The sequence below is a fragment of the Urocitellus parryii genome, chromosome 1 (genome assembly GCF_045843805.1).
Source record: "Urocitellus parryii isolate mUroPar1 chromosome 1, mUroPar1.hap1, whole genome shotgun sequence".
Classification (NCBI taxonomy): Eukaryota; Metazoa; Chordata; class Mammalia; order Rodentia; family Sciuridae; genus Urocitellus; species Urocitellus parryii.
In genome coordinates, this window is record NC_135531.1 from 18,215,662 (window position 1) to 18,241,031 (window position 25,370).

Sequence of the window (25,370 nt, forward strand, 5' to 3'; positions counted from 1 at the left end):
AAAATATTTTACTGGACCCTTTGTTAAATTATGTCTTGTTTTAATTTACAGATTTCTCTCCATTCCAAAAGGGTTTTCCTACTTGAATGAAAGAGGTTATGTAGCAAAACAGTTGGAAAAGTGGCATAAGGTAACTTCTTATTGAATAAAGTTTTCATCCTGAGAAATGCATTTGTAAATTTAGAGGGTTTTTTAAATATCATCAGTGTTTTAAAATTAATGAGATTAAATATTTAAATATTCATATGAAGTCAAGTTCTAGTCCTATGTATTTAGCCATTTTTAAGTGTAGTTATTTCTTTTATAGTGAAATGTTGACTTTATGTATCTTATTGAAATTTTGCTTTAAATTCATTTGATTTTATGTATTACTTGTAATTTGTCAACACTATTTTACCATTATTTCTTTTATTCCTTGATCCTTTATATAGACTACAACTTTGCATGTGTGCTTTTATGCTAAAACTAAAACAATTTTCCAAATGAAGGAAGATTGAAAACTATTCTAGTTAAGCAGATGTAATCATCTAATTAAGCTTTATTTTAGGATGTTACTTTACATGAATCAGAACAAAGTTCTTGTTGTCATAGGTAGTAAGGAAACCAGGTAAGAACGGGGTACCTTGAAGGTATAAGCCAACTTCCTAGCTTTTCTTTAGCTGGTTATCCCTGTGGCTTCATTATTTTGTTTGTAGCATTATAAATTGTTAAAGCATCTTAGAAAACCCATGAACAAAATAATCTAAACCATTGTAAACATTTTTAGATTTTCATCATTTAAAACCATTTATCATTTCTTTCCTGTCCTTTGTTTAAATAGTTTTAGTTTATTACATTGTCTGTATTGATCCTTATTTCATAGATTTTTATTTATTAAGAGTACTAAAGTAGACAGGCATGATGGTGCATGCTTGTTATCCCAGAGACTCCAAAGGCTGGAGGCAGGAGGATCTCAAGTTTAAAGCCAACTTGGGCAACTAAGTGAGACCCTTTTTCAAAAGAAAAAAATTAAAAGAGCTTGGAATGTAGCTCAATGGGAGAGTTCCTTTGGGTTCAATCCCTAGTATGAATAAAAAAGAAAAAAAAAAGGAAATGAAAAGTCCTAAAACTTTAAAGCATTTCAGTCTCAATAATTGATGAATTAAGGAGCCGAAATAACACGTAATAATTTTATGTTTTAAATAGAAGACATTTAAACCTATTAACATGATGAAATTGATTGCCATATTAGACAAATTAGGAAATTATTTAGCAAATTTGGTGTGATGCTTTCAGGTAGCAGGGGCATAATAAAGGCACATGCAAGTGTACAAGGGAACACAAAGAAGAGATTAATGATTCTGCAGTAGGGACTAGCAAAACAAAACTTGGACAGGCTCAATGAAGAATGTGATATTTTAAATAGTCTTGAGGAGTAAGTAGGCAAACAAATTGTAAAAAGAGTGCTCAAGGAGACAGAATAAATCTGTATAGGTTATTGAAACTTCATAAGCTTGTGAAGAAAACCATATTCCAGTGTAGTTGGGGCTAGAACCAGTGGGTAATGGTAAGATGAGGCTAGAATGGTAAATTAGAACTAGTTTGTAGAATTTTTCAAGCTACATTAAATCATACTAAGGGATTCAGTTTTCTACTAGTGGGGAATCATGTAAGTCTTTAAATAGTTACCATGGTCAGAACTGTGCTTTGTAAACATGATGGATTGCAGCATAGAAATGGAAGTCTGATTATCAAAGGAAAGGTCTAGGAATACTGACACTAGTGTGTAAGCAAGAATCGATGAGGGTCTAAACTTCATAGTGAGGTTGATAGGCAAGGATACATTTTCTAGGCATTTTAAAAATAAGGTAGACTGGATTTGTGGATTGATTGTATATAAGTGAGTGAGGATTCCAGTTTGACTTACAAGGTTTCTAATTTAATGACAGAATTATAATGGATCATCATTAAGAGATCATGATTACAAAAAGTGGTTTGTAGCATAAGGATAGTGAATTTTGAATATGTTGAATTGTTTTCTGTGGGATGACCTAGTGATGGTATCCAGGATGCATTTGAAAATATGGGTCTGGAATTTAGATATGAATAGAAGATGACAGTATATAGTAGTAGTTAAAACATGAAATGAATGAGGTCACTAGAGAAAGCATCAGCACAAAGGAGAGAAGACAACATTTTCTCCTAGAGAACACCCTGGCTTAATAGGGAAAGAAAGGGACAAAGGGAAGAAATTATTAGGAAGAAGGGTTATAGCGTGGTGCATACTTGTAATCCCAGTGGCTCCCGAGACTGAGGCAGGAGCATCACGAGTTCAAAGCCAGTCCCAGCAAAAACAAGGAGCTAAGTAACTCAGTGAGACCCTGTATTTAAATAAAATACAAATTAGTTCTGAGGATATGGCTCAGTGGCTGAGTGCCCCTGGGTTCAATCCTTGGTACCCCATCTCCTCAAAAAAAGAATGGTATCAGTAAAGGATGATTCAGGAAGGAGAGGCCAGTGAAGTCACATTAGATCAAAACTGTAAAGCAGGATGTTAAATTAGATTATTAGATCATTGATGAATTTTATTATAGCAGTTTTAGTAAAAATTGTAAATGTGCTGCATTGTAGAAACATTTAGTTTAAGCAGTAATGGAAAGTATAAAACCATAGTTTAATGTAATTTACTCTCTAATTAGAGAAAGGAAAGAAAACATTGTTTACCATTGGACTGAGCACTTTTTAAGTATTTTATACAGTCCTCACAACAGTCCTATGAAATACATTCTGTCATTTCTGATTTGTGAATGAATATGTTGAGGCTGACAAGAATATGCTAATTATAGATCCCCAAGCTTGAACATTATACTCTTTCTACTTTTGATTTCCTTCAGTAGTTTAGAGCAGGTCATAAAGTAGGCAGACTGTTTAAATCTTATTTTTGTTTTAAGGAGTGAGGAAGTTAGAATTTTTTTGACCTAGTGAGAGGATAGACTAACGGTAGGAAAGGGGACATAGTTGATGAAATGGATTCTTGGCAAAGAATAGAATGTAACAAAAGCACAGATGTGAAGAGAGTTGTCTGTAAAAAGTAGAGAAAACTCTTCCTGTGAGAAAGTTTGAAGATTGTGTAGAGGACTGTGAAAGTAAATTTGAAGATAGGAGGGAGGAAGTCACTTTTGCGTTCCGTTTGTCAGCCAACTCAGAGAGCTGACTTTTAGGGTAGCTGTCAACTTTTTAGGTTGGTTACTTAATGGACTATGGTGATTTTAGTGCATTCAGCCACATGTAAGTGTCCTATAGATGCTTGTGTAATCACAGTAACAAAGTATCTAAGATGAAAATTTTTCTAGAGTTAAGAGAAACACTATCATTCATAGTACCAATTAGAGATTGATTGGTTTCAGAAATTTGGTTAAACATGACTCTCTTCCCTTAGTTTACTCCTATTTTATTGAGACAGTTTTTATCTGAGATCATTATTTAGTCAGAGGTTGGCAAATTTTGACCCACCTCCCAGCCAAATAGAGTCCACTGCCTGTTTTAATGTGACCTTCTGAGCATAGTTTTTCTATCTTTAAATGATTGAAAAAAATCAAAAGAATAATAGTATTTTGTGACAAGTGAAAATTTATGAAATTTATATTTCAGTGTTCATAAAGTTTATTTAAAATGCATATATTCTTATTTCTGTATTGCCTATAGCTTCTTTCTCTCTAAAATGACAGTTGGTAGGGTTAACAGATATATGGCCTACAAAAAATATTCACTATCTGGCCTTCTATAGAAAAAAATTTGTCCACTACTGAAAAAAATAGACTTACAATAAATATATAGACAAATAGTTCATGACTAAAAACCTTATAAATAAATCATTGTTGACACCATCACATAATTATGATGGTGATTGGGTATTACCATTCTTTGGATCTTCTGTGTTTTTGACTCTTGCTAATTATGTCTATAGTGGTATTGTTTTTGAAAGCATTTTATCTTATAGTTACTTTTTATGTCTTTGATGTTTTTACTGTCTGTTTTTTGAATAAGCTGGCCTCATATATGAAAGAAGTACTCTTCTTTTTCACCACTGTACTTGAAACTTGTTCTGTGTGGTCATTTCTCCTCTTTCCAAAATTTTTAAATTTCTAAACAGATTTTTTATTTTTCTCATAAACATGCTTTTAAAATTTGTTAAGTACCTGACAGAAGTTTTGTGAATGTTATTATGAAACGGTATACAATTTAAGAAGTATTGTCTTCTAGGAATATAATTCAAAATATGTTGACTTGATTGAAGAGCAACTTAATGAAGCACTTACTACTTATCGGAAGCCTATTGATGGTGATAACTATGTTCGGCGGAGTAACCAAAGGTATGTAGTCCAGTCTGTGGAATAATTTATTATTAGTCCTTATTGTCAAAGTTAAAACCAAATTGTAAAACCAAATGTAAAGAATCTTTTTTTTTTTTTTTTAGTTTTCTACATACTCATGTTTCATAGGAGTCACTTTTTTCTAGTCCCAGCTCTCACCAGTATTGTGAGACCTAGTAAATTCTTATTTTTCCAGAGAAATCTTCATGCCATCACACTTCCATATTTTTATATATGTTGGGGAATTGTATTTTATCCAGTACATTATTAATGTTTTAATTAGCATATTTAAATAAAGCAGTGGCTATCTTAAAGATCTTTATTATATTAGATTACAGCGTCCTCATGTCTACCTGCCTGTACACCTTTATGGACAACTGGTACACCACAAAACAGGCTGTCATTTATTGGAAGTACAGGTAATTTTAAATGATTATCATATTTAAAAAATCTTAATGTTGCTAAATATTATCTTTGAAAAATTTTTCAGAAGCTGTAAAGGCAGTGGCCTAATTGCTTTTATAGTTATCTGTCTTATAATTGACTTAAGTATTCTGTGTTTGTAATCCCTAAGGATATTACTGGCTTGCATGCATTTCTCTGTTTTGTGTGTGACCTTTGGAAAAGCTAACTTGCTATGGAGAATAAGCAACCCAGTAAAGAGCTGAAATGCTTTCCTTTGTCATTTATTGGAAAAATTAAAATCTCCTTAAAAACATATTAAAAAAATAAGTTTCTTTCCAGCTCTCATTGGGAATTTAAACTGAACAGATTCAGTTATTGCCAGTTAGCAACAAATTGAAAATCGCTGTTTGTGAACATCCCTATTCTCATATACTTCATGGAATATAATGGGTTTGGACAAGCATTTGTTCTTTCTGTAGTTTGTATATTCACTGTGTTTATAGTATGTCTTGTAACTAGGTATTTTCAATAAATATAACTTTTCATTTTTTCAAGAAATAGTTGTAGAAATATTTATGTGTATGTGTGAGAATGATAGTGATCTAGCAGTTTAGTTCTTTTTTGTATCAGTGTTAAATCTCAGGAGGCCAAACTTTTGCATAAATATACTCTATATAGTTTCATGTGTTTTTATATATGTCTATGAAGACTGTTAGGAAGATAACCTTATATTAATATTTGAAAATAAATTTATTAAAAATTTAAATGAATTGTTCAATGGTATTATTTATAAAATATGATAAAACCTAAGCATTAGTTTCTATTTAAAAGAAATAATAATTATGACTTTTTACAATACTAGGCAATATGTACTTTGTGGAGCACTTTATATGTGATTATTAAATCATGAAACCTTATGAGATACATACTTTTATAATCCCTAATTTGGAAATTAGGACATCAAGGCATGGAGGGCAGAGGTTAATTGACTTTCAAAGTCACACAATCTAATAAGAACATGAACTCAGAACCTATGCACTAATGTTTTCTAATAAGATATTTTACATAAAATTACTTCAGAATTTTAAATGTGCAGAAATGACTAAAAGCAAATCTTAGATTTAACAATGCAATAAGGAAGTATACTTAGGAGTACATTTATGTGATTTTTTTTTCCAGAATATTATTACAGAACTGTGTCACAATGTTCGCACACCAGATTTGGATAAGTGGGAAGAAATTAAAAAACTGAAAGCATCTCTTTGGGCCTTGGTTTGTAATAAAAACTTCTGTAAGATCTTCGCAATTTTTAGATTTTCTTTTTCATTTTTCCCATTAATAGTAAAATATTAAAATTATTTTTTTAGAACTTTTAAATATTCCAAAACTAACATTTTCTGCCAGTTTAAATATTATTTTTACACTGACAGAATAAATGATTAAACTTTTAGTTTTTATGGCTTTGATTCTCTTGCTAAGATAAATAGAATATTAATTTATTTCTAACATTTCTTATATGAGAGTTTTTTCAGATTTTTCTCTCTCATGGCTTTAAATTTGTTTCTTGGTAGCTTGTCACATCTCTTAAAATAATCAACCTTGTATTTTCTTTAAGTTTAATTTTTCTTTTTTTCCAGGGAAATATTGGCTCATCAAATTGGGGTCTCAATTTGCTACAGGAAGAAAATGTGATTCCTGATATACTAAAACTTGCAAAACAGTGTGAAGTTCTTTCCATCAGAGGGTATGTCATTTAACCCAGAAATCTTTTTAATCATATATTATTATTCATAAATAAGATATAAAGCAAAGTATTTTGTAGTTCATAACTGTTAGTTTACTATAAATTCTAACAAAGAGTTTAATGAACTCTGTAATATCTTTATTCCACTTTTATTTTAATATTAAAGTTTACCTTGTAAGTAAACAAGAAAAATGCAGTATGTAATACTCTTCAGGAAGTCCAGTAATTCAATGCCTAGATATTCCATATTTGTACTAAGAACATGTTGTTTTTAAAATTTTGTTGTAATCATTACTTTCATTAGAAAGATTTGCATGATTTTGTTGCTAATTTATTCCTAACAAGTTTTAATATAAATTCTGCAGAAATTAAACAATTTTTAATAGTTTTTAAGGAAAATTCAGATGTATATATAGCAAATTTGTTGTTCTGTGGTTGCTCCAAGAACACTCAACCAGAAATTGAAAACTCTCATTATTACATTTTTTACATACAGGACCTGTGTATATGTACTTGGGCTAATAGCTAAAACCAAACAAGGCTGTGATATTCTAAAATGTCACAACTGGGATGCTGTGAGGCATAGTCGCAAACATCTGTGGCCAGTTGTTCCAGATGATGTGGAACAACTCTGTAATGAACTCTCATCTATCCCAAGTACCTTGAGCTTGAACTCAGAGTCAACCAGCTCTAGACATAATAGTGAAAGTGAATCTGCACCATCAAGTGAGTATTGTGATAGGTTCACATAAAGTTAGCCAATACTAATATTTGTGTGTAATTTCAAAACTTAACTGTATTTGTTTCATGCCTAATTTATTTTTTTTCTTAGCTACTTACTTACTGTTTAAACATCTTCATTTTTTAATTTTTAAAAAAATTTTAATGAAACTTTATTTGTATGCAATGCTGAGAATCAAACCCAGTGCCTCACATATGCTAGGCAAGCGCTCTACCCCTGAGCTGCAATCTCGGCCCTACGTCTTCATTTTTTAGCAAAACAGTACATTTTAAATTATGGAGTGTCTTACATAAGACACCTCCATGATAGAGTGCTTGCCTAGCATATGGAGTCTATACCAGCTGACCAAACATCCATGCTCAAGTATCCTTTTTCCCTTTAATTACATCTTGAGTATTTGGAAAGTCAAAGGAAACTTTATGTAAGCTGTGCCATACTGAGTCTTATAGCTTTTCTTGGGAATAATAGGAGTTCCTCATAATGACATAATTTTACATTTTATTCAAATCTAAATGAGTTTTAAGGAAGCACTTTTCATGTGGCATAATGGTTTAACACAATTTTAATTTTTCCCCCAAATAACTAGTACAATTTAAAACAGATTTTAAAATTTTTTTGAAATGTGGTATCACTAATAGTGAAATGAAATTTTTATTTTTATGTGCTTTAATTAATTCACCCTTCAATCCTAGGTATGTTCATAATGGAGGATGACCGGTTTGGCAGCAGCTCTACTAGTACCTTTTTCCTTGACATCAATGAAGATTCAGAGCCGGCATTTTATGATAGACCTGGACCCATCAAGGATAAAAATTCATTTCCTTTCTTTGCTTCTAGTAAACTTGTGAAGAATCGTATTTTAAATTCGCTTACTTTGCCTAATAAAAAACATCGTAGTAGCAGTGATCCAAAAGGAGGAAAAATGTCATCTGAAAATAAGACAAGCAACAGACGAATCAGAACACTTACGGAACCCAGCGTTGACTTTAATCATAGTGATGATTTCACACCTATGTCTACAGTTCAGAAAACATTACAATTAGAAACTTCATTTGTTGGGAATAAGCACATTGATGACACTGGTAGTACTCCAAGTATTGGAGAGAATGACTTAAAATTCACCAAGAGTTTTGGTACAGAGAATCACAAAGAAAACACTAGCCGAGAAAGGTTAGTTGTAGAAAGTTCAACAAGTTCACATATGAAGATTCGTAGCCAAAGTTTTAATACAGATACCACAACAAGTGGCATAAGTTCAATGAGCTCAAGTCCTTCACGAGAGACAGTAGGTGTAGATGCTACAACTATGGACACAGACTGTGGAAGTATGAGTACTGTGGTAAGTACGAAAACTGTTAAAACAAGCCACTATTTGACACCACAGTCTAACCATCTGTCTCTTTCCAAGTCAAATTCGGTGTCCCTGGTGCCTCCTGGTTCTTCTCATACACTTCCTAGAAGAGCACAGTCCCTCAAAGCACCTTCTATTGCTACAATTAAAAGTTTAGCAGATTGTAACTTCAGTTACACAAGTTCTAGAGATGCTTTTGGCTATGCTACATTGAAAAGATTACAGCAGCAAAGAATGCATCCATCCTTATCTCACTCTGAAGCTTTGGCATCTCCAGCAAAAGATGTGCTGTTTACTGATACCATCACCATGAAGGCCAACAGTTTTGAGTCCAGACTAACGCCAAGCAGGTAAGCAAATGTATATTTAAAAATGAAGAAATAGTGGTTGTATTTTAACAGATTTAAATGTAAAACATTATTCAGGTTAATACTACCACATAAGCCTCAGAACTTGTTTACTATGGTAGGCTATAAGCTCCTTGTTACCCGATATGATTTGAAATGGATTCTTGCAGCTGCGAGGGGGGAATACAAAATTCCATTAGGCCCTGAAAATAAACATACATGCTTTGTAAGAACACACAAGTCACGAGCTTTTTTTTATTTATTTCTCGCTTCTGCAAGGATCGATTTTAAAAAGAAGCATGTCGGGGGAATCAGGAGCTTAAGACCTACAATAACAAACAACCTTTTCAGGTAGGTCAATTTAAGGCTCCAAAAGTTGACCTCTGTTTTTTTTGGGGGGGGGTTTTGGTTTTTGTTTTTGTTTTTTTTTTGTTATTGTTTCTTTGTTTTTAAGTAACTGAATATTTCAGTTAAATTATTTTCAATATTTATAATTATTAAGTGGACACCTAATAAACACTAAATGAATTACTTGCTCCTTAGGACTCAGCAAGGATTTTTCTACCATATATAAACTGTTCACAATGAACAGTTTAGCTTTTATCTTTAAAAGAATGCAATATTAATTTTAATATTTAATGTTTCCATAACTGATTTTTGTTGTTGAGCCAGCTGCTTCTAAACAACTTTTTCTTCAGCTTTAAATCATTGATTTATACTGATTTAAATGGATTTTTATATGTCCATACTTAAAATAGTGTCTGACACATAGTAAGCCTTTAATAAAAGTTAGCTAGTATTATTATCATCTTTGGCAGTGACTTTATGAAATCCATCTGTCTCTTACATTAAATTATTAATAACATTAAGTATATTCTCAGTCTTCTTTCAGTAATTACACATTTAATAGAGGAGGGGATTCCTGGTAGTAGATATTGAATTTTGTTCCCAGTGTAGAATATAAAGATTACACAGTAATGTCTGATATAACTGAAACTCACTGGCTTTGGTCCTCTCACAATTTATAAAAATGGCAAGCATGCTTGTCAACAGCTCATGATTACAAATATATGCTGTATAGCTCATGAGTTTGGAATGTCTAGGCCTCAGTTACCTCATCTGGTAGAGATTGGACTAGATCAGTGGTTTTAAGCTTTTTTAGTGTTGCTTTTTAAGCAGATAAGCTTTTTTTTTTTTTTCTCCCCACGAAAAAAGTTTCCTATGGAGACCTAATACATAGAAAAGATTAAAAAATGGAGCTATGCTAGTTGAAATAGGTATTGGGAAGAAGAATAATTCAGTAATTGTTTCCCCCTGCTCCAGTATTCTTTGAAGAGTTTTTGGGAAAGGTGTAACAGTACAATTTGGAAACCACTGATCTCTTCTATGAAAATCATAGATTTAAGAGTCGTTTTAGGTGGTTTCTGTTTTGATAATCTTAATAGCCCTGTTTTATGAAGCATTTTTTGTGTTTTGTGAAATAATTCTTTGATTTACTATGAGATGGCATGAGCATTTTTTAAAGACTTGGTTTCCAAATTAAAAAAAACATATATATACACACACACCCACCCACACACACACATATACATATATACACACACATACCCACACACACATACACACACACATTTTTATTTGTGGATAAAAACTTGTGTATATAAAGCAGATACCAAGTAAATATTTTTACATGTCTGTTGCATGAGTAAGAATCTGGGGGCTAGGTTGTAGCTCAGTAGTAGAGCACTTGCCTAGCATGTGTGAGACACTGGGTTCAATCCTTAGCACCACTTAAAATAAATAAAATAAAGGTATTATGTCTTTCTACAGCTAAAAAATAATTTTTTTTAAAAAAGAATCTGAATCTGTATTACAAAGTCACATCTTATAGCCAGTATGCCATATTTGTTATGGAATTACTAGCATTGTAGAAATATCAGTGCTTCGTTATATGATAGAGGCTTATAGGCTCTCCCTTGTAATATTTATGAATGGTTCCACTTCACTGTATTGGATGTACCTTCTGTGTTACATAAATCTTAGATTGATAATGAAATCACTAAAGTAATAACCTCACAAAGAATGATAATTGATCTTAGTTTTTCTAAATATAATATTAAATGTTAATAAATATATGATTAACCATATAATAACAAATTCAGCAGTCCCGAGTGATTGCAAAAATCATACATGAACTATACCTCTATCTCTAGGTAAGTTTCTTTTTAACTTCTAGATGTTTAATTTATTCCAGTAACCTACCTTTTGGTAATAGAAAATATTGCTGGTGACCATTTGTACATCAGCCTACAACAGATGATATTTTTAAGTGTTTATACATTTTTAGTAAACAAGATGGTACTGCTTAGTATTTGACCAGCTACTTTTTTAATATTTTAAAAAAAGAAACTAATGTAAGGTTTTTTTTGTTTGTATTATAGGTTCATGAAAGCTTTAAGTTATGCATCATTAGATAAAGAAGATTTATTAAGTCCCATTAATCAAAATACCCTGCAGCGATCCTCCTCAGTTAGGTCCATGGTGTCCAGTGCTACATATGGCGGCTCAGATGACTACATTGGTCTTGCTCTTCCAGTAGATATTAATGATATATTCCAGGTATCATTATGATTTTTTATTATTTCCCTATGAGTTCGCTTCCAGTCTATGAGTTAGCTTCCTATATTTTCATATTTTATGTAAAAGTTGTTTCCTAGAAATTATAATTTAGAGTAGACACTAATTATGGGAAAGATGATTTTTATTTTTTTTGGAGGTAGTTTCTTCTAAAGAAATTTTAAGATGAAAATTCACTTTGATCACTTTGATCAACTATCTCATACTCTTTTATTCACACCATACTCTTTTATTCACACCTCCAGGTTTCTAGATTATTCTCTTTCTTCTCAAATTAAATTGGCATCTTATTTCATTTGTTTATCTGTATGTTACTGGTAGAAATTTAATAAATTACTAACCTTGTTTTGTAGTTTCATTTTAATTATTCTTTTTTTTCATCTTTGATCCTATTTTTGCCATTTAAAGAAGACACATGTGCTGTCCAGCCATAGAAAGTTACCCCAATCCCATGAGATACCTACAAATCTCTAGATGTTATATAGTAGTATTAAAGAATACACATTTGCTCAAAAGTCTAAAGACATTTTAAATAAATGCTAAAATAATTATTTGAATATCTATTTAGTTTATCAAGAATATAATAAAAAGCCTTTAAGGATTGTTCTGTCAAGTTTTGACAATTTAACATTTTTAATAAACTTTTCATTGCAGGTTTACATACTATAATAATTATAATTGTATTTCACTTAATTTTCTTAATGTTCATAAGGTGGGCTTCTTTTTATAACAGGATTTAACATGATTTGTATCTGTTGTAGGTAAAGGATATTCCTTATTTTCAGACAAAAAATATACCTCCACATGATGATCGAGGTGCGAGAGTATTTGCCCATGATGCAGGAGGTAATGCTTAATCTTAGTTCTCATAAGGCTCCCTTTTTATATGAAAAATAAAATTCTTAATTTTTTTTGTAGGGTGACATTAAAACTTCTGGTTTATCCACCTTTGGGTCACTTTAAAATTACACCGAAATTAACTGTTCTGAGTCACCCTAAAATTAAACCATTGGTTTGGTTTGGTTTTTTGAAAGACTTAAAGTGTTTTTCCAACTAAATACCAAGCCTGTCAAAAAGAAAAAACTAAGTTTGTTTTTTCTGTTTTTAAAAAGTGGTACATGGGAGGCTGGGGTTGTGGCTCAGTGGTAGTGCACTTGCCTAACAGAAAAGAGGTCCTGGGTTCGATCCTCAGCACCACATAAAAATACTAAAATAATAAAGGTATTGTGTCCACCTACAACAACAAAAAAGTGGTACATATAAAACTTATATAACAGTAATTCTCATAGGTTAAAGAAATTTTTTGGCATGCAGAGATATATAAAAATGTTCTCATTAATTACATAATCTTTCTTTGTTATGAACAATTATGTGTTATAAACACATTGCATATAAAACACAGGTGTTGTTTTTATTGGGGGGGGGGGTGCCAGGAATTGAACCCAGAGGTGCTTAACCACTGAGCCATGTGTTCAGCCTTTTTTTATATTTTATTTGGTGGTAGGATCTCACTGAGTTGCTTAGGGCCTTGCTATGTTGCTGAGGCTGGCTTTGAACTCGTGATCCTCCTGCCTCAGCCTTCTAAGCCACTGGGATTACAGGTATATGCCACCCTGCCTGGCAAGCCACAGGTTTTGTTTGTTTTTTCATTTTTTTGTTGTTGTTTTTGTATTTGTTCTAATTAGTTATATATAACAGTAGAAAGCACTTTGATACATTGTATATAAATGGAGTGTAATTTCTCATTCTCATTGTACATGATATAGAATCCCACTAGCTTCATAATCTTGACTTTTTTTAACAACTTAGAATTATTACTTTTATTTGGGCAAATTTTGATGATATTTGATATGATACATTAATTAGTATCTCAGTTTTCCATTTTGTATTTAAAACCCCATGTTAAAAATAACATATGTTGTGCAATCATTATTTTCATAATTTTTAGCAAAGTGTTCTTGTTTCTCCCCAGTTAAAATTAAATGTTGAGTCATAAAAGAGTTCTGGTTGTCATCCCTAGATTCCTTTCTTTGAAAATTTCACATGGTTTGAGGAACCTTGAAAAAAGGTACCTTGTTAATACTATCTTTATAAGATTGTTTTATATTTACTTATATACAGGTCTTCCATCTGGAACTGGAGGTCTTGTAAAAAACTCTTTTCACTTGCTACGACAGCAGATGAGTCTTACGGAAATAATGAATTCAATCCATTCAGATGCTTCTTTGTTTTTAGAAAGTACAGAAGATACTGGACTACAGGAGCATACAGATGATAATTGCCTTTATTGTGTCTGTATTGAAATTCTGGGTTTCCAGCCCAGTAACCAACTAAGTGCAATATGTAGTCATTCAGGTGAGTGAGTAATTATGTCTTTTGAGGTGAATCCACCTGAATTTGAATCTGTTCCAGTCAGAAGTCATTTACCAACCTTGTCAATCACCTCCTCTTACTCCATTCTTACTGCTACAGACTTAGGCCATTCACTCAGCCTGTTCCTTAGGACATGCTAATTTTGATCCCCTTCCATTCATCACTCATGCTATTGCCTATGATTAATTTGTTTATAATACTTTACTGGCTACTCATACCCTACACACAGGACTCTGATCTGTCTAGTGGTTTTCATCATTCTCTCTTAAAGTTGACATGCCATTACTGACTGACTTGAACTTCTGAACAACTCCTGGGCCTTTAAAACATGTTTTCCCTGTTGTCTTCTCTTTGTCTCTTCGTCTTCCCCTTCCCACACAGATGCAAGCTCACACACAGTCACACTTGGTCTATCTGGCAGGTCCTCATCCTACTTGTGAGCAGTACCATGTCTACAAATTGTTCTCTGACTCTCTGAAGTCAGGTGTTGCACTCCACTTTTGCTCTTATTGCCCTTTGCACACAGATCTCTTCTGGTAATTGTTACTTGGTATTTATTTCTCTTCTACTCAGTAAGTTGCATTCAGACACACAATCTGTTATCTCTTTTCATTTTTATATGTCTTTTCATTTTTATATGTTTTTTCATTTTTATATTTCTTTTTTTATATATATTTTTTAGTTTCAGATGGACACAATATCTTCATTTATTTATTTATTTTTAATGTGGTGCTGAGCATTGAGCCCAGTGTGAGGCAGATGCTCTACCACTGAGCTTTAGCCCTGGCCCCTCATTTATATATTTCTAATACCTAGCTTTGTGTAACTGGACACCCTTGATGTGTATTTAGGGAGTAAATAAAATAGACCCAGATTGAACATTTTTAATATGAATCAACAGGTGATATATATTAGCAATTTCAAATTAGTATATATGCGTTTAAATTATGACCTATATATGTCTTTTTAAAGTGAATATTACTTCAACCAACCTTAGAGAAACCAAGTGATGACTATAGTTCTCTGTCGTTGTCTTCCAAATTTCTCCTCTAATTTAGAGCTTCCCAACTGATTAAGGGTGACACACCAATGTGGCACACAAGGATAAGGTTGTGCTGGGTTATTGATATCCTCAATTGGTTTCATGTCCCAGTGGGGCCCGAATTTTACAGATTCCTGGACTTTGCCCTTCACAATATGAACAGCCCTGTCCAGCTTCCTGATATGCTATAATTATTCTGTTATTACTTATTTGTAATTATTTTCCATGAGTTTGGGAAACTTTGTCAGTTGTAATGCACAATAGAAAAGGCTATAATCATTTAGCTGTATTGTTTATGATTTTATTCATGCAAATTCTCTTTTCACTTACTTGTTCAACAAATACATATAAAACTCTTACTATATGGAGCTTTGCTGTACTGTTTTACTCACTGAATAGAAGGACTAGCCCCCTGATTACCCAGGCCACAGGGCAATCACAGCTAATTCTAATCTGTTGTGATTGTGATCAACAGGTAGAGGAAATAAGCAGAATGTTCCAAAGTTTAGATCTGGCAAAAGCCTTGCTACAATCAAAAGACATGCTATTCTTCTCAGTTTTTTGAGTTTTAGAAAAATTTAGGTTTTTTTAATGAAGTATATTGATAATAACAGATAAAGGGTTTCTAAATGAGTTAATATTTTTGAACCTCTGATGTGGTAGTTATTGATGGCTATACTCCACAAAAAATAATAAATAAATAGATAAGCTTGTGTAGGTCCTCAATAATTTTTAAGAAGGTGAGGAAGTCCTAAGACCAGAAAGTTTAAGAAAAAAAGGCTTATATTAAACAAGTGCTATATTCTTGATTTAATTTTTTTATTAAATATTTCATCCATCAAGTAATATGCTTTCTTCTCAGCAGCACACGGATCCTATCTTATGCTACAAAGCTACTCTTACTAAATACAAAGAAAATGGAGATAATACCTTGCATTATATCAGATCATAATGGAATGAAACTAGAAATCACAAACCAACAATAAAATAAAAAATAGAAGCTACTCTAACACCTGGAGATTAAATAATACACTATTGAGTGATGAATGGACAGCAGACTAAATCAAGGATGAAGTAAAAAAAATACTTAGAAGTAAATGAGAATACTGATACAACATATCAAAATCTCTGGGACATTATGAAGGCAGCACTAAGGAAAGTCCATTGAATTGAATTCATTCATTAAAAGAATAAATGTCAACAAACAAATGACATAACATTACATCTCAAAGCCCTAGAAAAAGAAGAACAAAACAGCAGTAATAGCAGTAGAAGACAGGAAATAATTAAAATCAGAGCTGAAATCAGTGAAATTGAAACTAAAGAAACAATTCAAAAAATTGACAACAAAAAGTTGTTTCTTTGAAAAACTAAATAAACTTGATAAAACCCTAGCCACACTAATGAAAAGAGAGAAAACTCAAATTACTAAAATACATGATGAAAAATCACTAAAACACATGCTGATGAAAATAAACAATAGTATAGTATCACAACAGACACTGCTGAAATACAGGAGATAATTAGAAACTATTTTGAAAATTTATACTCCAATAAAATAGGCAGTCTTGAAGACATCAACAAATTTCTAGAGACAACTACTCAAACTGAGTCAGGAGGACGTATATGATTTAAACAGATGGATTTCAAACAATGAAATAGAAAACATCATCAAAAGCCTATCAACTGAGAAAAGCCCAGGACCAGATGGATTCTCAGCCTATAAGACCTTTAAAAAAGAATTTACACCAGTACTTTTCAGATTATTTCATAAATAGAAAACCCCCTTCCAAATTCATTCTATGCGGCTGATAGGAAAACCAAAGACACATCAAAGAAAGAAAACTTCAGACCAGTATACCTGATGAATATAGATGCAAAAATTCTCAATAAAATTTTGCAAATTACATTCAGAAACAAAAAGAGACCATGATCAAGTGGGGTTCATCCCAGGGATGCAAAGTTGATTCAACATACAGAAATCAATGAACATAATTCATCACATCAGTAGACTTAAATACAAGAATCATATGATCATCTCAATAGATGCACAAAAAGCATTTGACAAAATACAGCACCCCTTCATGTTCAAAACACTAGAAAAACTAGGGATAGTGGAACATTACCTCAACATTGTGAAAGCTACATATGCTAAACTCAAGCCCAACATTCTAAACTGAGAAAAATTGAAAGCATTTCTAAAAAAGATAAGGATGTTGTTTTACCACTTCTATTCAACATTGTCCTTGAAACTCTAGCCAGAGCGATTATACAGGAGAAAGAAATTAAAGGGATACAAATAGGAACAGAACTCAAACTATCACTATTTGCTGACGCAGGATTCTATATTTAGAGGATCCAAGAAATTTCACCAGACAGCTTCTAGATTTAATAAATGAATTCAGCAAAGTAGCAGGATATAAAATCAACACTTATAAATCAAGTGCATTTCTATACATCAGTGATGAATCTACTGAAAGAGAAATTAAGAAAACTACCCCATTCATAATAGCCTCAACATTTCTTATAGCGCTAAGGTTGTGTAATTGTTTATTGCCCAGTATTACTTTGTAAAAGAATAACTAAAGATGTCCTGATTTCTGTTTGCTCTAATCATTTAGTGTAATTCCCCCAAGAAAATTTTAAAATAAAAGCATTTGAACTAGGGTGTGTGATTGACTTTAAAAATCCCTTGTTAGAGTACCTTCACTATGGATGGGTAGTATAGTAAATGTAAACCTCAAGTATAAACTGAATTTTAGATAAGCGAGAAAAGTGTGATAATTATATTATTAAGATGTGGCAGGATCAAGCCATCGAATAATAAATGTTGGGGGAGAAAGCCATAGAATACTAATATATTAGTATTAGCCTACTAATATAACCTAAGAATAAAAAGATAATATAGCAAAAGATCTGGAATTATATACATCAAAACTTTTAATGGCATTTACTGTAGAGAAGGGCATTTAGATAAGGGTAGGAAGGGTGGAAGAGTGTGGAAGGTCCAGAAGGTACTTTGAGTTTTAAGTCTATATACATCTTTACTTGAATTTTTTAAATAATCACATATTGCTACATTATTTATTTTGGGAAAATAAATCCTTATTTATAAATCTCTTTAGACTTCAACAGAGTTCCCTGCGTAATCACTATTCTGAGCAATATAGATTCACTGAAAATACTATGAGGAATAATTATTGAAAACAAAAGAAATTACAAAGATTCCTCTCTTTTAGAATGTACGGTATAAACACAGGAATTAAGCCACCATGATGCTTTCATTGAAACCATTTTTTTCTTCAGACCTTCAAGATATTCCATATTCTGATTGGTGTGAGCAAACTATCCACAATCCTTTAGAAGTGGTTCCCTCTAAGTTTTCAGGGATTTCTGGATGCAGTGATGGGGTGTCTCAAGAAGGCTCAGCTAGCAGCACCAAAAGCACAGAATTATTACTAGGTAAGTTTTTAGATTCACTTCCAAGCATTATTAATAAAACTTTTGATTTTGTCTTTTGTAAATACTTTGTTTCAAAACTGTAGGGAGTCAGTTGTAGTTATGTAGTTTAACAGACTTAAATATTGTTCCTGTATCTACCACTTACATGTCTGCAGATCAAGTGCAATTAATTTCAGTTTTAGATTTCTAGTATTAAGTTCAGAAACAGTATTGTAATCATTTTATATTATGATAAAATAACTTCACACTGAAATTTTCTTTTCAGGTGTCAAAACAATTCCAGATGATACACCAATGTGCCGCATACTCCTTCGCAAAGAGGTTCTAAGACTAGTCGTTAATTTGAGTAGTTCAGTTTCAACTAAATGTCATGAAACTGGACTTTTAACGTGAGTAAATTATGTTCATGAATGTTATTCTGCTTTTTAAGGTCAGAAAAGATGCTTGAAGTACTTCAAAAGTTAGACAAATTAACATTAATAAGTTATAAACTACATTGCATATCCAACGGTGGATTTTCTTATACTTATTTCTTTATGTGCTCCTCACAACAATGTATTGTAGCAGAGAATGCAAAAGGCAGCATGAGAATTACACTGTTTTGTTAAGCCATACTTTATAAAAGATCTGCAAAAATGTAAAACCATAAAAACAATGCTGGAATTGTGGCTCAGTGATAAAACACTTGCCTGGTCTGTGTGAGGCACTGTGTTTGATTCTCAGCACCATAAATAAATAAATATCCAGACAAATATTAACTATTTAAAAAAAATATTTATAGAAAACAATGCTATTCTTTTTTTTTTAGTTGTAGAAAAACTTAGATTTTCTATTGAAATATATTTATGATATCATGTAAAGGTTTTTCTAAATGAGTTAATATTTTTGAACCTCTGATGTGGTAGTTATTGATAGCTATACCCCACAAAAAAATAGGTAAGCTTTTGTGGGTCCTCAGTAATTTTTAAGAAGATGAGGAAGTCCTATGACCAGAAAGTTTAAAAAAAAAAAAAAACCTTCTATATTCTTGATTTAATTTTTTTTCTACTTTTTCTCTTAATAAAAAGTTATAGGGTTTTGTTGTTTTTCTAAATTACAATTACAACAGCATGGTAAAAGAAAATTCAAATTGAAACTCTTCAGCATCTTTATTTGAACTATTTTAAATAGTGGTTCTCAAAAGAAATGTATCTCAGGGTTTCCTCCAGGGCTTTTAAAAAGTCAGTACAAGAGCCAGTGTCCCCCTGGATCCCTGAACTGAGCACTCTAGGAGTATGTATCTCCTGCCCCATCCCTCAGCTGATTCTGAGTGTTCCAGCTAAAAGCCACTGTTTGAAGTGTTAGAAGATATAAACAACCCAGTCAAAGATGTTAATAAACTTGAATCTAATAACATGTCTTTTTTTATAAAGATATATATTTTTAAAATTTGTTTGTAGTTTTAGATGGACAGAAATGCCTTTATTTAATTGTTTTTTTTATTTTTATGTGGTGCTGAGGATCAAACCAAGGGCCTCACACATGCTAGGCGAGCGCTCTTCTACTGAGCCCCAGCTCCAAATCTCTATTTTAAAATTTGATTTTTAAATATTTAAGTCATCGTAGGTTGATAAATGAATACTGCAATTTCTCATGTTAGTGAAAAAGACTATTTCTAATTTTACAGGATCCTTTCAGGTTTTGATAATCTTAAAAACTAAAACAAAAATCAGCTACTCAGAGGCTGAAGCAGGAGAATGGCAAGTTCCAGGCCAGCAGGCCAGCCTAGGCATCATAGACCTGACTGAAAACACAAATAAGCAAACCTAGCTTCAAAACAAATCTAAAATTCAGAGTATCTAATGTAAGTGTTAGAAAGGAATATTGACTATAGTCTTCAAACTGTCACCCCAAATATGACATCTAATCAATATCGGGAGAAAAAACTATTTTAAAAGTCAGTGATACTTTGGAGGTAAAGATTTAAATATTGATTATAGTTTTTATCACACCACAGTCTTTTCTTTTATTTCAGAATCAAGGAGAAATATCCTCAAACATTTGATGACATATGCCTTTACTCTGAGGTTTCTCATTTGCTGTCACACTGCACATTTAGACTTCCTTGTCGGAGATTTATACAAGAATTATTTCAAGATGTACAGTTTTTACAAGTAAGTAATATGTGTACTGTTGAAATTTGTCTTCCAAGAATAATTCTGTTGAATTAATATAGCTACATTATGGACAATTTGTGTGAAACTCATTAACAATTTATCATGTTTCTCTAGATGCATGAAGAAGCAGAGGCTGTGTTGGCAATACCACCAAAGCAACCTATAATTGATACATCTGCTGAATCCTGACCTCATATTTATGATGTATATAGATTTATATACTAAATATATTCATATTTGTGGATTTCCTGAAAGCCTCAGAAAATACTGACTGACTGGGCAGCAAAGACAGGAGTATCTTCTGCACACTGTTCCAGCAATTACTGGTACATGAACAGTTGGAACTGCTGACTTCCCTAACCAAAACAACTTCCTTCTCTCCCCTGTTGAGCCCTTTGAAGGGTTCTTGATTCATTACACAATTTTGAAAATTTCAGTTACCATCATATGCAAGAGCCAAGCACTGAATACCTACATAGGTTTTCTATTTTTTCATTTTAAAAGCATAATGACAGTGGAATAATAATAGGATATGCAGAAGCACCCTTCACATGTTATTTCTGAATTTTTTTGTTTTTAAAGTAAATATAAAGATGCCTTGTTTGTTAACTAATTCGTGGAAACCAGGAATCAGTGTCTCTAAGTCTGCATCCTGTTACCACAATGGGGTGTGCTGTAACTGCTGGTATTAGAGGGGAACTTTAGCCCTTCCACATTTTCTTAATATTTGTAACACTACTTCAGAGGTTTATAACCTCAAAGCAAATGAAGAGCCTCAACAACCCAGGACTTGTAAGTTATTTTTATGTTATTAGACTACATAAAGATTCTTATTTGTTTTCCACCTCTTTTGTTGCAATGTGTTATTATAGGCTATTTGAACCCATTAAGGTTTTTCACTACAGTTCCTGATTAAAATTTAAAAATCATTTGATAGGTCAATTGAAAATATTTCCCATGTATAGAATGCATATATTTCCAGTGGACTTCCATTTTCATCAACTTCTGTATCATCATTTTAAACAGGAACATGAGCAAGCACTATTACTTTAGACCCAGAGCAAAGGAAAGCATTAAATAATACTTTGGATCTCCTATAGAAGTTAAGTTTGCCTGCAATTTACACATTCCATGGGAAAAGAAGAGCCATATTTCCTTTTTAAAAAAATCGTTAACAAAACTCATTATTAAGATTAAAACTTGTAGTGAAAAGCCTTAAGACCTAAATTTTAAAGCAGCAGTAACTTAATTTTTATATCAGTGTTCTTGTTTTGCACAAACTAAATAAATGCAGTGATTTTGCCTTTATCACATTTGTGAAGTTGTTAAGTTGATGAGGGCAAGGTTGTATTTGTTTGTCTAATTTCTATATGTATAAAGATATTTGGAAATCTTTACAGGAATTAAACATATATGCAAATTTGTATATAAAAATAGCATGGCCATCATCATTAGAATGCTTGTAAATGAAAGGATTATCTTTTTGAAATCTGTATATAAATGGAAATAGAAAAAAAAATCCAGCTGGACTGATTAGGACCCTTTTTTGTGTAGACCATTTTTACAGTTACACATCAGCTTTGACACAGTCATAGAACATTGGTTAATATTTTCCCAAGTTGCAGATCCTTTTTGTAATGTGTCTATTCTTTGAGATCTCTGTTAAAGATTCCTGTGAACTAGAAGACATAATTCACAGATTGTTTGTTTGTTTGTTTGGATTTGTTTTGGGGTTTTTTTTTTTTTTAATTTACTGGCACTGAAAGTTCCCATTGGGATGAAGCATTTCATCTCACTTCCTTCCTAAACCTCTTCAACTGCACTTCAGTGAATTGTTCTTATGTGCACTGTGTAGCAACTTTACATTATAACAAAGCAGATAAGGGCTGTAAGCTGCTGCTTGTATTAAAAAGTGGTTCTTCAAATTTTTTCTCATAAAATTCTATGAAGGTAAAACAAACAAAAAATTTAACTTCACTGAACCCAAATGTTTATTTAAATGTCAATAGTACTTCTAAGAGAGTTGCCTGTCACCTTGGTCTTTGGTCCTGGATTATTAAACTGCCTTTCCAGAGAACCAGATGTCAGAGATACTTAACTAAATAGTGGTTAAAAACTCCAAAGGAAATAGTGTAGTAATCTTGTTAAAAATGGGAATAAGATTTTAGACATCCATTTTAAATACTACCTCAGTTAATTTAGACTATAAACTCTGTGGTTTAATCCCTCAAAAAATTAACAGTAATTTTTTTTTGTCACATACACAAGACCATCCCTTTGCCCACCTAAGTCATCCATCCTGAAATTAAGGCTGTTTCTATTAGCCTGAGCAGATTTTTTGACTGTTACTTTGAAAGACATGTTTGTGTATATTATCATGTCAGCCTGTAGCACTTACTTTGGGAAGACACTCAGAGCTTTGTGATTATCAGTATACTAAGAAAAAAGTCTATACTTAAATTTATATTGCTATTTGGTTTATCCATGGTTTTACTGACAGGCAGGTCTAATACATTTTTTTGAGTATTTGTTTGTATAAAAATAGACTTTTATGATGAAAAATACATGCAGTGCCAAGTGATTAACATAGGTGTTAATATTAAATTATAGCAGAAAAGATTAGGAGTGGTGTCAGTGGTAATAGAAATGAGAAATTCATCTATAAATAATAGATATTACCAGACTATAGAATACCAAAATAATATCAACACTGTAGTTTTTCAAGATTTTAGAATTAATCTTAGTCCACATAAATTTGTATTCTTGGTAATTATTGAATAACTTGGAAGAATTTGAACAGTTAGACTGGTTGTAAACTGTGAATTTCTTATGTAAAGTGAATTGTCATTTCTAATTGACTTTTTTTCAAGAACAAATTTCTGCTTCACTAAGTAAATATGGATAAATAAAGAAATTAGAAATTTAGTGTTCATAATTAAATATGCTCTAAAATTTCTTACACTCTTGTTTCCTATTTGTGCTTAGGTTTATTTGAAGGGAGGATAAGTGTGTTCTCCCTAATTAATTTTTTTTCTAAGATTATAAACATAAGGACATTCTGTAAGACAGTGACATTAAAAGAGGCTTTTCAGAAGTACATACATTATTATTATAATGTATACAAATCCTGTAGAAATGGTGGCTTTAGTAGTTTTCAGCTCTTTTGTCTAGAGCTTGAGATCATTAAAGCTGAATGTTTCAAGGCATGTCACAGTGGCAAGAGTGTACAACAGTGAGATGTCAGTGCTTATTTAGATTTGTCTATTGCTATTTATATAAAATTTTATTTCATTCCATTCAGAGAATGCCTTTTATCCCCATATTAAAGCACAGATCATTAAGCAATAAAAACCAAATTGTCTGTCATTTAAATTATAACTACAGTTATTTTTTGCATGGTAAGAGTGAGGTGCTATTGTGTGAGAAGAACTTGTAAACTACTTTGGGAAACGTTCTTTGAAAGTTAGATTTTTTCCCCCCTATAGTGTTTTGCTTCCTCTTTCATCTCAAACTCACAATTCATTAAAACTTGGGAAGAAAGAAAAGGTAAAATTAATTGAGAGACTTTATTAAGAACTGCTTAGAATAAATGAACATTTCAGAGTTTCTAAAACATAAGTTGGGAAAGGTATCCATTTTCTCTACATTTATGAAATACTTTGTTACCATCTAGAGTTTCTCTATAGAGAGAGTTTCACTTAAAAGCATACTCAGTGAAATCAATAGCAGTGCTTGTCATAGAACATTGAAACAGGTAAATCTGTAAGAATCTTTCTAGAAACATTTTCTTTCTTTCTTTTTTGTTTCAAGTTCCAGGTTCCCATGGTAGTTTTCATTCATTATAGATTTATATGACTCCCAGAATGTTGAATATTACCCCCTTTGGAGTATTTTTGTAATATAGGTGAATAACTATGCCACAGCATGCATAAATTGCACATTTTGTTTGACTTTCTTTATAAAATACTTAATTTGAAAAATATAATTTATGCCAAAAAAAGTATATCTTACAATTTTGCCACTTAACTAGGTTGATTTAGCACAAAATGCAAAGTCTTGGGGAGGAGAAGGGAAGTGAAAATTATAGATGATTGTTGAAAAATGTTTCATTACTGTTCTCTCAGAAACCCTAAAGATGCATTATAAAACAAATGATGTTTTGAAAAGTGGTAAGGGATTGTGAAAAAAAATTTCAGACTTAATGCTTTCTAACCACATGATTTTCTTTTTCTTTTTTTTTTTTTTATTTAGTAATACGCTGCTACATATTTGGAGGTTCTGGTGTTTGTAGGTCACTGAACAGACATTGAAATCTGATTTATATTGTATAACTGTAACATAGAAAGAAAAGTATTTATATATTTTCCGTAAGAATATTTCATTGAGTTGTGTATAATTTAAATAAGATTTGTCACCAAATGGTTTTGCTCACCTTGATTTTTTTTTGTTGTTGTGGTTTTCTTGTTTTTGTATAATGTGTACAGTTTATGTCAAGGGCATTACAAGCCACCTGAAGCATAATCTTATCAAAGGGATACATTGTTAATAAAATGTACTTAAAATTCTTAAACTTGAGGTTGTATTGTTTTATTTGAAAATTTAAAACAATCTGTGGTCATACAACTTTGATTTAAACATGGAATTCCCAGTAAAAGTGACTTTTCTGTACCACAGGCAGGAGGCTGGTAGAGTGTAACAGGTAACAGGTAGAGTGTCTCTTCCAAACAATTAAAAATAACTGTTTACATTTTTTAAAACT

At 31.9% G+C, this 25,370-nt stretch overlaps 1 protein-coding gene across 4 annotated transcripts in view; it reads left to right on the forward strand.

Moving 5' to 3' along the window:
- Positions 1-25,157, forward strand: part of Rictor (RPTOR independent companion of MTOR complex 2) — a 114,202-nt gene extending 89,045 nt beyond the window's left edge. For 2 of the 4 annotated variants that reach the window (XM_026401781.2, XM_026401783.2), the window contains 15 exons: positions 52-130; positions 4,243-4,352; positions 4,684-4,771; positions 5,937-6,029; positions 6,395-6,501; positions 6,998-7,227; positions 7,936-8,944; positions 9,221-9,292; positions 11,383-11,560; positions 12,340-12,424; positions 13,700-13,933; positions 18,300-18,455; positions 18,721-18,844; positions 20,470-20,608; positions 20,726-25,157. In XM_026401781.2, coding sequence (XP_026257566.2) covers positions 52-130; positions 4,243-4,352; positions 4,684-4,771; positions 5,937-6,029; positions 6,395-6,501; positions 6,998-7,227; positions 7,936-8,944; positions 9,221-9,292; positions 11,383-11,560; positions 12,340-12,424; positions 13,700-13,933; positions 18,300-18,455; positions 18,721-18,844; positions 20,470-20,608; positions 20,726-20,800 — 2,779 coding nt within the window. In that variant the 3' untranslated portion in view covers positions 20,801-25,157. The remainder of the gene's footprint in view (positions 1-51; positions 131-4,242; positions 4,353-4,683; positions 4,772-5,936; positions 6,030-6,394; positions 6,502-6,997; positions 7,228-7,935; positions 8,945-9,220; positions 9,293-11,382; positions 11,561-12,339; positions 12,425-13,699; positions 13,934-18,299; positions 18,456-18,720; positions 18,845-20,469; positions 20,609-20,725) is intronic. The other 2 variants (XR_003301949.2, XM_026401782.2) reach the window with 2 other exon arrangements.
- The last annotated feature ends 213 nt before the right edge of the window (positions 25,158-25,370 follow it).